General features: G+C 51.2%; 1 protein-coding gene across 2 annotated transcripts; it reads left to right on the top strand.

Annotated features, from left to right (window-relative positions):
• Positions 1–336: 336 nt before the first annotated feature.
• On the top strand, positions 337–12,610 carry UNC5CL (unc-5 family C-terminal like). 2 transcript variants are annotated; one of them, XM_057303928.1, is made up of 9 exons: positions 337–676; positions 4,847–5,292; positions 5,797–6,097; positions 6,823–7,085; positions 7,750–7,851; positions 8,132–8,199; positions 9,024–9,124; positions 9,286–9,399; positions 10,848–12,610. In XM_057303928.1, the coding sequence occupies exons 2-9, from the start codon at positions 4,908–4,910 to the stop codon at positions 11,068–11,070; spliced, it is 1,557 nt and encodes a 518-aa protein (XP_057159911.1). In that variant the 5' UTR covers positions 337–676; positions 4,847–4,907; the 3' UTR covers positions 11,071–12,610. The 2 variants fall into 2 exon arrangements, with proteins under 2 accessions (XP_057159911.1, XP_026363288.1); XM_026507503.4 differs by having other exon boundaries at positions 426–681.
• Positions 12,611–16,642: the final 4,032 nt, after the last annotated feature.

Here is a 16,642-nt window from a genome sequence, read left to right as displayed (position 1 = left end):
GTGAGGGCAGGGAGCAGATAGGGGAACACCCCGCTGCTGCCAGCACCTTGGGAGTCCTTAACCCTCTCGGTGCCTCCTCTCATCTCTGCGTGGGAAAGAGTGCCACTAGACGTTGTCTAAGCTTCTGGACCAGCTGCATTGGCGTCAGCTGGGAGCTTCTTAGACGTGCAGAATCTCAGGACCCAGCTCAGACCTATGGGATCAGGACCCATGTTTTCACCCGGTCCCTCATGTGGTTGTATGCACGCTGTCCTTTGAGAAGCTTCTATCAGGGCTCCCCCCTCTTACCTTCTGCCCTTTCCCTGGCCTCTGGCTGGGGCAGCCACTCACCAGCAGAGGGCGTTGTAGGGAGGGGTTCACCTGTACCCAGGTTTTCTCTTTCTCTGTCCCCTCCCTTCCAGACCCAGACTGGTGAGTCCACTGACTTCTGGGATCCTCAGCTACTCCCCTGCCTTGGCTGGACTTTGTCAATAGACAGAGACAGACTCCCCCACCCCTCTTTAGGGTGCTGGGAGGCAGGTCATTGCCCGGAAGCTCCGGGCCACTCCTGCCCGGATTCCCCGCCCACCTCCACTTGTCTGCTGGCCTTGTGACTGGGTCTGGCTGACCTCTCTGTTTCTCAGAGAAGGAACTGCTGTTCCTGGACAAGCCGGCAGCCTCTGGGAGCACCTACACGGTAAGGTGAGCATCCCCTGGGGCAGCTGGGGGTGGGGTGGGCATTGCAATGGAGCCACCTGGGGCTCAGGGGAGGAGCCAGGCCAGCTTAGCCAGGCGGGCATGGAGAGGGCAGAGGGCAAGTGCCCAGTGGGTGTGAGGACCTGGGAGACAGTTGTATGCACTATGGAAATGTAGGCTATGCTGATGAGCACTGCCCACGGCAGGTTTGGACTCATCCATCCTGGTACTTTTTATGTGTTTCAGCAATGAGCTAGCAGGGTTTGAGCAGGCATGGTAAGAACCAGTGATGTGGGAGAAGTGTTGAGGTTGCCTCAAAGGACGTGAGCAGAGCATTGTCGCAGGAATCCAGATCTTGGTGCTGGAGGAGGCAACTTCTGAGGGACAGGTGATGGCAGCATTCTAAAGGATCGTTGTCTAGGGGGACCTGCTACCCAGGATAATCTGGGGTCAGGGGCAAGGCAGACTGGAGCCATGGGTAGTAAGGAGGCGGGCATGGGTTTGGGAAGGTCTAGGCTACATTTATCTGCTTGCCCTGCTGTAGATTCAGGACCTTTCCTCCTCCTACGGTTAAGGGGAGGATGGAGTGAGGGCCAAGCAGCTTGGAGAGCTGTCAGCCTGGGAGAAAGGGGGTCGAGCTGGGGGGGAGTTAATGAATGGGCTGCCCATGAGAGGCTCCTTGGGGCCCGGGGGAGCAATATGCCAACTGTCCGGGTTGGGAGGCTGGGCGGGGAGACTCTGCTGCGCCACCTAATGGGGTGGAGGGGATTTGGACTCTGGTCTTCTGAGGCCCCAGGAAGGTTGTTGCTACAGAAACAGAGCAGAGTCCCTCCTTTCTTTCATGTTAGCTAGCCACTGGTGCCTTTGTGGGCAGGGGGTGGGGGGCATCCTGCACTGTGGAACCAAGGATATGCCTTTCGGGTCTTTCCATTTATTTTTGTTTCTTTCTCTTCCAACTTCACTTCCTCTAGAAGTGGAAAGGAGGAGAGACCTGGGGGGAAAAAAGGGGCAGGGAGAGAAAGGTAGTGTTTCTGGAACACGGTCATCGTCCCTGTTCATCCTTCCCTCTGCCTTCAGCTGTGGCTTAATAGCCTCCCATACGTCTCCACGGTGGGAAGAAAACTTGGCTTCCTTATCCGGGAAATGCAGATAAAAATAATACCTAACTCACAAGGCTACTGTGAGGATCAAATGAGATGGGCCACACAGCGTGCTCCAACACAGCGGCATAGACTAGAGCTCCATAAATGATAACTGGGACTATTGCAGTTATAATTCCAATTGTCTTTCATGTGGAAGGACCTTTTGGAATGGCTGCTCCGTGAAGGGAGGCTGGCCGCTCCAGCCCCGTTTCCCACCAGATGTGGGGGCGTTGCCAACTCACCCACTTCCCTCCCGTGCCCTGCAAGGAGCTTGGCTGAAGCAGGCCGCTACAGTGTGTCTGCAGGGTTGCACTGTCAGGCAAAGGGAGCAATGCCAAAGCTTCCTTCCTGTCTACGTTTTCCATGGGGACACGGAAGGCAATAGATCCCACCCCACTCCTTAATCCTGAGGGTGCACAGGAGTTTCTGCCCCTGTCTGGGAGGACCTAAGGAAAGGGGCTTGGGTTTCTTGGGCCCTGAGGAAGGAAGGAAGAGGTGGGCATGGAAGGAGCTGGAGGCTTGAGGTGAGGCCTCAGCTCTGGGTTGGGGTGTGAGAGTGGGGAGTGGAGAGGAATGGATGCAGAAGCCTCTCTAGTGCAGACCCTAGTGAATCAACCATGGGGATCCTGAGGGTTTTGAAAGAAAATATTATACCACCCAGATCTCAGCTACGGAGTGAACGAACCACATTCCCTCAGAAACTTCCCGAGAGCTGCCTAAGACAACATCTTTGTCAAGACTGAACTTCCCACAGTGCAAGGTGCACAGCCGATGCTCAGAAAATGCTCATTTGAGTAGAAAAATCACATGTGACAGCGTAGAGTCGAGGTGGGAGGGCAGTGCCGACAAACTTCGGAGGGGTGAGCGTGTCAAGGGTTGGTGAGCCATGGGGAGGTGCTGTCGAGCAGGGGGGGTCCAGGTGGGAAGGTGAGGCACATGGGAGAACAGCTGGAGCAAAGGCCAGAGGCGGAATTAGCCGGGTGTTAGGACCGCAGCCCGGCAGGAGTGTAGGGTATTGGAAATTAAAGGAGGCTCTCAATCCTCCCTTAGACTCCGGAGGGCCTTAGGAAGGCCTGGCAACCGTACTGGGAAGCTGCTGGAAGGGCCAGGAAGGCCTGGCAACCGTACTGGGAAGCTGCTGGAAGGGCCAGGTTCCTACCGGAGGCCCCCATTGCAAGCAGGGGAGCAGAAGCCGGCGCCTGCCCTTCCCCGCCTCCTTCGAGCCTCACTGGAGGCTCCCACCTTTGGTTTTCTTTCTCTTTTTTCTCTTCTAACTTTGTTATTCTCCTTCTTTTTCACATGTGCCTGTGAGCTACCTTCTGACCTTTCTGGCAGTAGGTGGGGCATAAAGAAACATATTTGGGCAGTGCTTTATCATCGGCAAATGCTTTTCCCATGATCTCATGCCATCCTCACAATCACTCTGAGTGGTAATTACTTTTTAACTGTTGATCGCGCTTCAAAAGAATTACGAAGTTAATATAAAATACACACCTGGGGTGAAAAAAATTCAAACACAGGAAAAAGAGTTTAAGAAAATTGAAAGTCCTAGTTCACACCTTCTACCCTCTCAATCTCCTGTCTGTTTCAGTAGTGACCGGTGGGAATAGTTTGCAGTGTGTCCTCTCAGACCTGCCTGCATTGCCCCAGACAGGAGTCACTAGCTCGGGGGGCTGCTGAGCACTTGAAACAGAGCAGGTCCCAACTGCCATGTGCTGGGAGTGTAAAATACACACGGGTTTCAAAGACTTAGTATGAAAACAGAATGTAAAATATCTCAGTAATTTTATATTGATTTCCTCTCAAAGTGATGTTTTGAATATATTGGGTTAGATACATGAAATATATTATTATTATTTTAGAAGTATTTATTTATTTATGACAGAGAGAGAGAGAGAGAGCATGAGCAGGGGGAGCAGCAAGGAGAGGGAGGGAGGAGAGCAGAAGGAGAGGGAGAAGGAGGCTCCCCGCTGAGCAGGGAGCCCGATGTGGGGCTCGATTCCAAGACCCCGTGATCATGACCTGAGCTGAAGACAGATGCTTAACCGACTGAGCCACCCAGGCGCCTCCTACATAAAATATATTATTAAAATTAATTCCCCCTGTTTCTCTTGACCTTTTTACTGTGGCCACTAGAAAGTTTAAAATTACATTTGTGGCTTACATTATATATATATTATATATAATAAATATATATATTTACATATATATAAAATATATATTTACAGATATATAAAATATATATTTACATATATAAAATATATTTACATATATAAGAATATACATATTTATATATTACATAGATATATATGCACATATATATATGTAAAGATTTTATTTAATTACTTTAGAGAAAGAGTGATGGGGGAAGGAGGGAAGGGAGAGTCAGAGAATCCCAAACAGACTCCCCGCTGAGCACAGAGCTCAGCGTAGCTCTGGGTCTCACAACCCATGAGATCATGACCTGAGCCTAAATCACAAGCTGGATGCTTAACTGACTGAGCCACCCAGGCACCCCAGCTTACATTATAACTTTACTGCATAGCTCTGCTCCAGACCTCTCTCTGTGATTGACATATATATACCCATAAATACGTATCTGTGCTTGTATACAGTTCTGTTATTTACAGTAATGAGATCGGAGAATGTCTGGTTCTCTGTAACTTGCTTTTCTACTCTAAGACTTTTCTATGAAGATCAAGAGGGGTATTTCGACAGATGCAGAAACTGAGGGACAGTAAGCCATATGACAAACTCGCTCAGCCAGTGGCGAAGGTGGCACTTGAATTTATATCCTCTACCTCCAAACCCAAGCTCTTTCTGCCTCCAGGGAATTTAATGTGATGTACTAGGCCATGGGCTGCCATGGTAGGTTCTTGAGTAAGACAAAGGTAGGTGACGTTTCATTAAAGGTTTTAATCGAGGATGCACTGGAATGAAGACTCCCTCACGGCAGCCATTTGGAAGCTAAGTCTTGGCCTCCATGACATTGAAAAGGCTTACCTGGCACTGCCTCTTCCCTTCTCCAGGTCCTTGGCCTTGGCTGGCCCAGGGGTGCAGGGCAGCTGGCAGCATCGAGTGACCAGGCAGATGTGCTCCCATGAGAGTTCCTTCCAACCCGCCCAGTTCCTACTGCTGGTGGGGGTCCCGGTGGCAAGTGCCGTCCTTCTGGTCCAGTGCCTTAGATGGCACTATCCTCGCCGGCTGCTGGGGGCCTGCTGGAAGCTGGATAGCCAAGAGGAGCCAGTGGCCCCTCCCACTCCCCTACCAGAAAATGAGTCCTCAAGGCAGTGCCCGCCGGCCACACTGCCGGAGATGGCCGCCTTCTACCAGGAACTGCACACACCCACTCAAGGCCAGACCATCGTCCGTCAGCTGATGCACAAGCTGCTGGTGTTTTCGGCCCGAGAGGTGGATCACCGAGGTGGCTGCCTGATGCTCCAGGATATGGGCATCTCTCTGCTCATCCCGCCAGGTAATTGCACCTTCTCCCTTCTCAGCCTACAGTTGTTCTTTGCACATTGTACAAGGGCATCGTGCCTAAGGGAGCATCATTTGTAGACATCTCCATAATTTTGAAAATTGTTTATATTTTTAGTATGACTTTATTGACTCCAAAGATGGATAGATTGCATATTTTTATGACAAGTCCCTGAGAGGTGGAAGTAAAGTGCCTGCTGATAATGGACAGTGTGTTATGACAATTCTCAGTAAAGGCAAGTGTCTGCAGCAAGAGCACCTCTTGCAAGTTCCCACTAGTCCCGTATGGGTTAGCGGTGGCCCCGAAATGAAGGAGGGTGACCTGCTCAGGATTATGCCACAAGCCAGCTCACAGTCTTTCTCTCCTTGCACACTGCCTCCCCGTGTGCCCTGCTAGGGACCCTCTCTCCTGGGCTCTTCTCCCACCTCCCCTCGCACTGTGGCCTGGCCCCTTCTGGGGTGGGGGTGAGCCTGCCTGCTCAACTCTTGTTCTCCCCAGGAGCTGTGGCTGTGGGCCGCCAGGAGCGGGTGTCACTGATCCTGGTGTGGGACTTGTTGGACGCCCCATCACTGTCCCAAGCCCAGGGGCTGGTGAGCCCTGTGGTGGCATGTGGCCCCCATGGGGCCTCATTCCTGAAGCCCTGCACCCTCACATTCAAGCACTGTGCCCAGGAGCCCAGCCATGCCCGTACCTACAGCAGCAACACAGCCCTGCTCGATGCCAAGGCCTGGAGGCCCCTGGGGCGGCCTGGGAACCACACCTCCCGGGACGAGTGTCGCATCCAGCTCTCCCACTTCAGGTAGGCCCATCGGCCCCGTCTTCCTGCCCATTGTCTCGGTCTGCCTCATCCTCACCTTTCTGTATGGAATTGCCCCTTGATCTGTCCCACATGGCCTGCAAATCCCTTTTCCCACCGTGGCCCTTCCTGGTCCCTCTGTCCTAGTGTGTAGGGCAGCTTGTCCCACTCCAGCCCTGTCCAGGACTGTGCCCCCTGTGGCAGTCTCTCTGCCTGTCTACACCTACCACCCCAGCCCTCCATCTAGAAGGGTCTGTCCCATCCCCACCTTTGTCTCTCTAAAATTGTCTGTTTCTACCATGTGTCCCTGTTCAGGACTGTTTCTGAACTGTCCAGAGCAGCCTGTCCCCTCTAGTTCTTGAAAACATCTCCCATCTCATGTCTGTCCTTAGCTCTGTCTTTCCAGAATCTTGGCCCTTCTGCCTGTCCTTCCCACTGAGTGGAACAGGGCCAGCCATGTGTGCGACCCCTCTGAAGCACAGTGGCCCTGAGCCCTCCTTCCCTCTCTCCCCTGCTGGAGGGTGCTTGGGGCTCTTCTTCCCGCTCGGCGATGGTCACCACGACATGATTCACATTTCATTCCCCTACCTGCCTGCCTCCCTGCCAGTTCCCCCCTACCCTTGCCCTTGACTGTTCTCCTTGGCTCCTAGGGCTGTGGGAGCCAGGTGGCAGGTGCACTGGGGTCCCAGCCTCCTCTGTGCCAGTCCCCATCATGTCTTTCTCTGCAGCCTCTACACCTGTGTGCTGGAGGCACCTGCGGGCCGGGAAGCCCGCAAATGGCTGCAGCTGGCCGTGTTCTGCTCGCCGCTGGCACCGGGGCAGTCCCACCTGCAGCTGCGCATCTACTTTCTCAACAACACACCCTGCGCCCTGCAGTGGGCCGTGGCCAATGAGCAGCCCCATGGTGGGCGCCTGCGTGGGCCCTGCCAGCTCTTCGACTTCACCGGGGCCCGAGGGGACCAGTGCCTGAAGCTCAAGTACATCTCTGAGGGTGAGGGAGGCAGGGGTCTGGGGAGCCCCACTAGAGGGAGGGGGTCTGGGCCCTCCCCTGGGTGGAAATCTGGGAACCTCGAGTTTCTTTTGGAGACTCCTGGGCAGGCAATGTCTTCAAGGGGACCTCTGGCTTCTGCTGCTGTCTGCGGGAGTCCCAGGCTCTGCCTACTTCCTCCCTCTAAGATCCCTTCGGCTCTGGCCTCTCCGTGGGAGGACAGGATGATGCAGAGTAGGGCAAGGGGAGTGGGGGCTTTTATTGTCCCACCTGGCTGGGGCTGGTGTCTGGAGAGGAGTCCCAGTCTTCTCTGTCCCCCCTCCTTTGTGGCAGCGGCTGCTGCACTGTCTCATGGGGCCGAGGACGTCTGTGTGGCTTGTGCACAGGGCACAGGGCACAGGTGCATGGCTGCTTCTGGGGGTCGAGGGTGGGTGGTGGGAGGCCTGTGTGCTGGGGTGTAGGAGGTGTGTGGTAGTAGGACAAGGCTGCTCACAGGGTCCCTGTCCAGGCTCCAAGGACTCCCATCCACTCGAGACACCCTCCTGCTTTCACTCCTGCCTCATCCTTCCCCACAGCACCCTGCATGACACCTGCCACAGAGTAGGTCTCCTCAAACACTTGTAGATGAGCCCAGTTTCTGAGGCCCTCCACTCTGCCTCCTCCCCAGGTTGGGAGAATGTGGACGAGAGCAGTTGCCAGCTGGTTCCCCATCTTCACATCTGGCATGGAAAGTGCCCCTTCCGCTCCTTCTGCTTCCGGAGAAAAGCAGGTATTCCAGGAGATCCGGTCCACCTCCTGCCCTGTCCACTCCCCCTCAACCCCCACCCCTCCTCTCCCCTCCCCTCTGCAGTTCCCCATTCCGTCAGGCATGCACGTGCACCTTCTCTAAAGAAGAGGAGCCACAACTGATCTTTGTAAAGAGAAAGATGGAACACCCTGACCAGTGTCTTCGGATTTCGAAAGCCTGCCTGGGAGTTCCTTTCACTTCTGCAGCTCCCTTATGCCAGGCTTTGCCCTCTCTTACCTGCCATGTCCTCTCCTCTTTGTAGCCAATGAGAGCGACGACTGCTCAGCACTTACCAATGAGATCATTGTCACCATGCACACCTTCCAGGATGTGAGTTGGAGCTGAGGGGCAAAAGAAGGGCAGGGCTTGGGGGAGCCCTAGGCAAAGTGGGCGAGGGGTCTTGTGCCCAGTCAGTCTGGCCCTAATCACATAATCAAGCAGGTGGATGGCATTCTTCCAGGGGCTGAGACCACCTGGCCTCCAAGTTACCCTTCATCCCTGACTCTCTCTTGTCTATCCATGGATGAATCCAGTAGGGGGGCAAAAGAACCAAACCCTAGATTAAGCCCTTCTCTTAGCCCAGAGGAACTTGGACATGAGAGAAAAGTGGTTTCTTCCTAGGCTGACTGTCTAGAGCGACCAGAGAAGGTGGCTTGAGTAGGTGGGATGAGAGTTAAATATCCCACTCTCCCAAAGGGGAAGAGTTGAAGGCATCAGGATTGAGAGCCTTTGGGGAACCATGGTGGCATCTTTGTGGAGAGTAGGCCAGTACCTCTCAGGTTGTCACTTGCAAGGAGGGACCAAGGGATGGAGGGAAGGAGACACATATGCCTGAGTTCAGTGTCCCTACGTTTGGCTGACTTTCCCCTGCCCCGTGACCTCACCCAGACTTTTCCTGGTGTCTTAGACTGCACCCTCTTCGAGCTTCATGTCTCAGCCCCCAAGGAACTCAGTAGGCAAACTTAAAGCTGGAAGTTCTGGGGTCAGGGGAGCAGAGGGGAGGGCGTCCTGGGTGGGGCAGGCCTGTGTCTCCTGGTAGAGTAACTCTGGGTGACAGGCTGAAGGAGTTGAAGAATGGAGGCAGGTTCCCCAGTTTCTTGCTCACGGGATGTCTCATGATCCCTAAGTGTGTTCCCAACTCTCTGCTGGCTCAGGGCTTGGAGACCAAGTACATGGAAATCCTCAGATTCCAGGCATCAGAGGAAGAATCCTGGGCAGCACCACCCCCGGTCTCTCAACCACCCCCATGCAACAGGTGAGGTGGGGTTGCTTGGGCTGCTGCCGGCAGGGGGGTGTTTGGGGTTCTCCCCGCCCATCCCTGGCTCCTGCAGGGCGCGTACACCATTCGGTGTGTGTGTGGAATGGACTGGGTTTCTCTGATCCTCCCCTCTGAGAACCCCACCTCCCCCACCCCAGATTGCCTCCAGAGCTCTTTGAGCAACTGCAGATGTTGTTGGAACCGAACAGCATCACAGGCAATGACTGGCGTCGGCTGGCCTCCCATCTGGGGCTCTGCGGCATGAAAATCCGGTAAGAGGGGTGAGGTCTGCGGGTGGGAGATGGGGGTGGACTGGCATGGGGGGGGGGTCCTGGGACACCTTGAGGACGGCAGCACAGACAAGGGAGCAACTTAGAAGTCAGAGAATGGCTATTCCCCACCCTGTTCCCCATAATAGAGCAGCTCTTTTTATTTATTACTGTATTCTCAGTACCTAGAATGACGCCTGGCTCATGAGTAGGTGCTCAACAAATATTTAAAAATGAATCAATTCACACGTAAGTCATTGGGTACATACTGAGTGCTTGACATGCTGTGCCCTGAGGGGTAGAAGGCAGACTATATGATAATGTGTATACAGCATGTAGTTGAGTGCCTGGCATGTTAATTCAATAAATGTTAGTAATAATGCGGACAATGTAAGCATGGTCTCTGTCAACAGCAATCGGTACGAGAACAATTCTGAGCTTAAGCTCCAGAACCCAGACTATGAGTGCAGTAGTCAGGAAGGACTTCACCCGGGAGATGGGACTAGAACTGGACCCAGCTGAAAGCAGAGTGGATTTAAACACTTATTTATTAAACATTTATCAAGTACCCACCGTGTCCTTGAAAACTACGCTAAGCATTGGAGTACAAGATGAATGAGACCTGGTTCTAGCATCCAGGAACGCACACTGTAGCAAGGGACCCAGAGAGCCGAACACAGTAAAGGCAGGGTTTCTTGTGCCTTATTCTGTATATCCAGTGCTGCGTAGCAAGGTGAAAACAGAGACACAAAACAGCTAAAGCAAGAATAACCAAGACGTGGGGGTAGCTCTGACCAGAAGTCTGAACTGGAGGGTGCAGATGGTCTCCACCTAGGAGATGGGAATTAGAACTGGCTTTTGGGAGGAGATGGTGGGAAAGGGGGGAGCAGCCACTCTGTTGGGAGGGAGTAACACAGCTGGTTGTGGGTGTGGTGTGTGCAACGTGGGAAAGGGATAGGCCCACAGCAGCAAGGTTCCGGTTGGGATTGGGAGAAAAGGTCAGGAAAAAACAACAACACCAACTTGTGGGTGAGCTCAGGGTCTGGAGCATGGGCTTGGCTAGTACTGGAAAGAGACTCTGGAAGGTTTTTGAGCAGGGAAGGGTCCTGGTGAAGCCATGGTTTAGAACAACTCTTTCCTGACTGGTGGGCAGGATGTGGTGGCCTGGGGGAGAGGGAGGAGGAGGGGAGAGTGTGTTTGGGGTGGGGGACATGGAGAAAGCAACTACAGACCATTACAGAGCTGGAAGCAGGCTTAGAGGTCCTCTTGTCCAAGCCCTCGCTGAAGGAGGAGGAAACCGGGGTCTAGAGAGAAATAGCCTTTGAGCCAGGACAGTCTCAGGTCTCAAGGTTCTGGGCCCTCCCACCACCCCAGTCCCCTGGAAGGCAGGAAGAGCAGGATGAGGGGGCGGATCCGGCCACAGCGCGCCCACCACCCCGCATCCCGGCCAGGTTCCTGTCCTGCCAGCGCAGCCCCGCCGCGGCCATCCTGGAGCTGTTCGAGGAGCAGAACGGCAGCCTGCAGGAGCTGCACTACCTCATGACCGTCATGGAGCGGCTGGACTGCGCCTCGGCCATCCAGAGCTACCTAAACGGGACTCACAGCGGCAGCCCGGCGCCGGTCCGCGGGGGTGCCCAGGAGAACGACGGCCTGGAGCTGGACGAGAAGCTCTGAGCGCCCCCTCCAGGGGCGGGACTCCGCAGCACTCTGGGCACGCCCCCCCCCCCCCCCCCCCGCCCCGGCCGGACACAGAGGAAGAATGCAGAAGGTGCTCCTGGCTGTGCCCATCGGTCTTGTCAGAACCCGTTGACGGTGCCTGCGGCCACCGCGAAGCCGGGGTGCCATGGCCAGCCTCCCCGGGGTCGGGATCACAATTGTGACCCGCTTGGTCCTGTGAACAGGTCCCATCCTGGCCGGCAGGGGGCGCAGGAGCCCAGGAGATGGCCCGGCTTGGCCAGCCTTCAGGAGGCTCTTTCCTAGACCAGTGGACTGTGAGGCTGCCCTGTTGGCACTCCTTGGGGATTGGCCAGTTCACAGGGATTCATTGAGTGCTTCGTGATACTCAGCTTCGGACTGGGTATCACGGGGAATCCTGGGATAGAGGAGATGGAACTGGGAGCTTGACAAACCCACAGTTCTCTTGTGGGAGTCAAGATGCGCTCATGGGCTGAGGGTCAACTCCAAAACAGCAGTGCCCTGTGGTTAGGGCATGTGGGCGTGGGATGAACAGATGTCCTTTAGGAGCTGAGAGGGGAGGCAGCGGAGTGTGGGCTGGAGCAGTGAGAAGGCTTCATGGAGGTTGTTGGAGAGAGGGTAGGGACATGTAAAGAGGGTTTCGGCCATCTTTGGGTGAGGGAGTAAAGGATGTCAGCGGGACTTACAGGAGGAGCCAAGAGTAAGCATGGGTGCTGAGGCGTTAAGGAGCTCAGCCTGGTGGGTGTGAGGGGAGGGGAGGACCAGGGTTCAAGGTCAGTCATGCTTGGCTGCCCACCTGTCTCCTTTGTCTTCCTTTGACTCTCTGTCTTCCCATCCTTGCCTTGTCTTCCTCTCTTTCTGCTATTATCTCCATCATAAATCATCAAAATGGAAAAGAAACTTCAAGATTAACATTTGTACCCAACTTTTTACCTCTTTATCTGGAACTGTGTGAGTTTTCAGTCTCTCTGACTTCTTTTTCTGCCACCATTTCCTGCAGCCTCTGCTTCCCCGAATCTGTCTATTACATCTTCCCGCCTCTACTGAGTCACTGTGCCTGCCTTTGAGGGTTTCCTTTACTCTCTGAAACCCTCAGTCATTCCCCTCAGGCAAATGTCTCTAATCCAATGTTATGTATCAAAGGCAATGAAAGGACACTGGGCTACCCTATGAATGGGGGTGGGGTGGATTTTACCTCATGAATCAAGATCCAGTTTAGGGTCAGGAAATAAACAGTGGGTATTAAAGAACACACCATTCAGTCAATGAATATTTATTCACCCTCTACTATGTGTTAGACTCTGTATAGAAAAGAGATTAGTGGACTTGGTCCTGGAAAGAGAATAAAGGATTTGACTCAGTTTTAGCAATACTTTTGTTTGCAAACAGGTGTTGTTAATTTTTTTTAAGGGCAGGCAAACAATCTCTCTGGCAACACTAACACTTTGCTTTTGTATTTAATTAAAAGATATGAAAGCTTTTTCTATAATAAACAATATTGTATAATAAAATATGAAAATTACCTTTCTTCATTACTAACTGTATTTTGCTCAGATTGATAAATTTGGATGTGGGTATGAATGGTTTTGTTTGGTCAAATTGTAGTGATGGGGCAGGTTGGAGGGAAGCATTTTGTAGATTGTGCTTCCAGAGTGAAAATTATCTGGGTTCAACATGATAAAGTAGGGAGGTTCACTTCCCTTTCTGTTAGAAGCGTGACTTCAGGGTGGGGCCCTTTCACCTCCTCCCTCTTCCATTGTGTCCTGTCCTCCTGGTTGGTGCCTTGGCCTTCCCCACTTCCTTGACTCAGGATTGGGCTGCTAAGAGCATCTTTTCCTCCTGGAGTCCCAGTCTCTTCCTTGCTTTCCACACCAGCCCAAGGCATCTTTATTTCGTATTCCTTCCTACCCTGGAACACATTATTTTAAGAGTTTCAGGTCTTCTGGAATTGTGCATAGAAGCTACAGTGGTTTCTGTGCTGGCACAGATTGCCTTCTGGCCCCCGCTCTAATTCGTCAGAATGGGCTCACAGTGCCTGGAAAGAGATGCTTGGAAGCCTTGGGGGTAGGTGGCAGGCTGCCCATCTCTGGAGGGTGGATCCTTCCTTTCTGAAATCACACCTGCTTGGCATGTGTTTGCCAGCACCTAAAGCCGCAGGCTGGCGTGTTTGGGGGCGGGGCTGTTAGGAGACTTAGTGCTCAACTTTGGCTCTAGTGCTAATGAGCACAGCTCTTGCCTCTCTAGCTTCAGACTCTTCACCCTTGGATGAAATGACTTTACCTCTGGCCCCTTTCCTGGTAGGCCACCTGCCTGGTTCCTAAAACACCAAACATGTGACTTCAGCTCTTATACATGTTGTGGGGCCCCTGCCTAAACTTCCTTCTGTTGGGTTTAGAGCTGGCGGGGGAATAAGCAGAAAGGGTTGGCCTGGGTCTGTAGGATTACAGGCTCCAGTATTCAGAGGCAACCTGTGTCTTTGGCCCCCCATCCGCCTGCTGAGTGACACTCACGCCAACGTATGGATTCACGGTGTCCAACAGAAATGTAATGAAAGCCATATATTTGATTCTGTGTTTTCTAGTAATCACACATACACAAAAATGTAAAAAGGAACAGGTGAAGTCAGTGTTAATATATTTTGTTTAGCCTAATATATCCAGAATACTCTAATTTCCACATGTAATCAATATAAAACATATTAATGGCATATTTTGCATTCTTTTTTCATAAAGTATTTGGGATCTGGTACATAGTTTATAATTACAGCATATCTCAATTTGTATTGAACATGTGCTAAATTTTTGTTGGAAATATTTGGTCAATATTTAACTTTCATAAATTTTACAGCTTAAAAAGTATACTTATATAACAAGTTAAACAAGGTAAATGTTTTCCAAAATGAAATTAGGTATAAATTTTAAAATTTAAGTCAATTGAAATAAATGGAAAATTCAGGGGCATCTGGGTGGTTCAGTCGGTTAAGCGTCTGGCTCTTGATTTTGGCTCAGGTCATGATCTCAGGGTCCTGGGATTGAGCCCTGCATGCTTGACATTCTCTGTCTCCCTCTCCCTCTCTAAATAAATAAATAAATAAATAAATAAATAAAATCTTTAAAAAAATAAAAAATAAATAAAATTTCTGTTCTTTAGTTGTAGTAACCACATTTCAGGTGCTCAGTAGCTATGCGTGCCTAGTGGATACTCTAAAGAGCAGTGCACAGGTCTGGATTATGGACCCACCTGGGCATAACTTTAGCGTGTACTTAAGCATTCACTCATTCATTCATCAAACATTTACTGAACACCTGTTCTGCCCAAAATGTTGCTTATCAAAAAAAAATTCAATGAAGAAGAGCACTCTTGTTCTACAGGAGCTCCTGGAATGGGTGGAGTCAGAGGGAAAGGGTACTTTTCTCCCCTCCTTGTGTGCACCTGGCTCAAGAAGGAAATGGGGATGAAGCCTAGGTAGACTCTCTGCTGTAGGCTCACTCTGCCGTGTGGTGGAGAGGCCATGGATGCAGAGTCAGGTGTTCCTGGCTCACCCCGCACATCAGGTGGGCTCTCAGTTGCTGACAACAGGATCCACTCTGGCTGAGGACTGTAGACAGGGGATTTTATCTTGAAGTATAAACAATCATTTGGAGGGCTGAGGTTAAGTTTCCAGAAACAACACTGGTGCTGTTGAACCAGCCCATGGGGAAAGCAGTATTGCTGTGGCTGCTACTACTGAGCCCTGGGTAGTGGGAACCCAGCATGAGGTTGCAGCCACTTCTGCAGCCCCACTGCTTCTTCTGAGTTGAACACCAGCCACCACCTCTGAAGGCTGAGGTTCTGCAGCTGTTCATGTCAGCACACATGGAAACTCTGTGTGCTACCCGCTTCTTCATGCCACCCATTTCCGAATCAGATATCAAGTGGGGACATTGGATTGTCAGAGTTCAGATCACGTCCTGAATTCTAGCTGCAAAGGAGTCTGGAAATTTGAATTCTGACTTTAATATTGGAGAGGTAGGACTCACTGCAACCAAACATTCCCAAATATGGGAAAAAGCTACTCAAAAGTTGCTGGACAGCCATGAATACAACAGACGTCTGCTGCGGTGTGGTTAATGCCATGGTTCCAGGCAGCAAACTCTCTTCACAAGAAGAGTCACGCTTTCAGCAGTTTCTTGTTTGAGTCCGTTGACCTTCAGAACCTTCTCAATAAAGCATGACTGCACAAATCCCTCAGGATGGCTTTCATGCCCAAATTTGATTCTGTGGTCTAGGATCAGGCCTTGATGTGTTTCATGAATATGCAGCAAGAGCTCACTGACAGCGGTTAACTGATTTATTCAGTCCCTTCTCCAGCCCCACGTGCTGTCCTGTACTGCAGAGACTGAAAACTGAACCTACATTTTCCAGACCCCTTGGCAGATGAGGTCCAGGTATGGTTAGGTTCTGCCAATCAGCTGAACACATGCAGGACTCTGATTTGGCATTGAGTGATGTTGGGAGTTGAACAGGACACAAGGCTAATGCTTGTTCTGAGGAGATGAGTCATCCAGGACCCACCGGTGGTGGCAGCTGCTCCCTGATCTGGTAGCTTCCACGTAGGCTGGTTCTGTGGCATGGTGTGGGGAGTCAATTATGCAATTCCTGCTTACAGTCTGTTCCTTCAGCTCTTCCAATGACTATCTAGCCTCCATAATATATCATTTTGTGCTCAAACTCACTAGAGAGAGACTCTATAATGTATGACTAAGACCCCTATCTAATGTGCCAATGATTCTTTCTCTGGAAAGACTTTCCTTCATTCTGTGATCATACCCTTCCTCTTTGCTAGTGTCAAAGGGTCTGTTATCTCATGAGAGAATGGTAATGGAGAGGATAGTTTTATTAAAATGTCCTTACTTGTTGATTTTTCCCTTCCCAATTTAAAAAACAAAACAAAAAATTTTATTGGTCTTTGAAATACAAAAGCCTTGGAATACTCTTTTATGAGAACTGTCATCTTTATTCACCCTTTTTAAAGCCTTACACAGGTATGTTTATTCATCTGCTTAGCACATATTTGACTGGTTATTATGTGCTTTGGATCATGGTGGTCCCTCATTTATTTTCTTACCTGCAGGTAATCTTTCTCATGTTGGCCTTATTCTAGCCTATGCTAAGTTGGTAGAGATGTTATGGCTCCTGACCAACAAAAAGCTAACATCAATACTAGCCAGTTAGTGTCATAATGTCATAAAAACATTAGCCCGAGGACAGGAATATGCTTTAAATTATCTACCAACCAGGTGGGAATACATTTGTTTTCCTAACGAACTAGGAAAGATGCAATCATAAAATTGAGAATAATATTTAGGAAATGCTGAAGTGGGTAAATATGGGATTGTAGAAAATTTCCTAAGTGGGGTAAAGAGTAGGGATGGCGTTAGGGAAGGGCCTAATACCTGATCCAGGGAGAGGTTGACCATTCTGTCCCTGGGAACCCCAAAAAACATAAGGAGAGTGTGTGACAGAGAAGGGGACCCATTGATGGCCTTGATCATTTGGGAAATCTACTAGG

Source organism: Ursus arctos, unplaced genomic scaffold (assembly GCF_023065955.2).
Source record: "Ursus arctos isolate Adak ecotype North America unplaced genomic scaffold, UrsArc2.0 scaffold_29, whole genome shotgun sequence".
In the NCBI taxonomy this organism is placed as follows: domain Eukaryota; kingdom Metazoa; phylum Chordata; class Mammalia; order Carnivora; family Ursidae; genus Ursus; species Ursus arctos.
The sequence above is the reverse complement of the archived record's forward strand: the minus strand, read 5'-3'. Positions and strand labels throughout refer to the sequence as shown.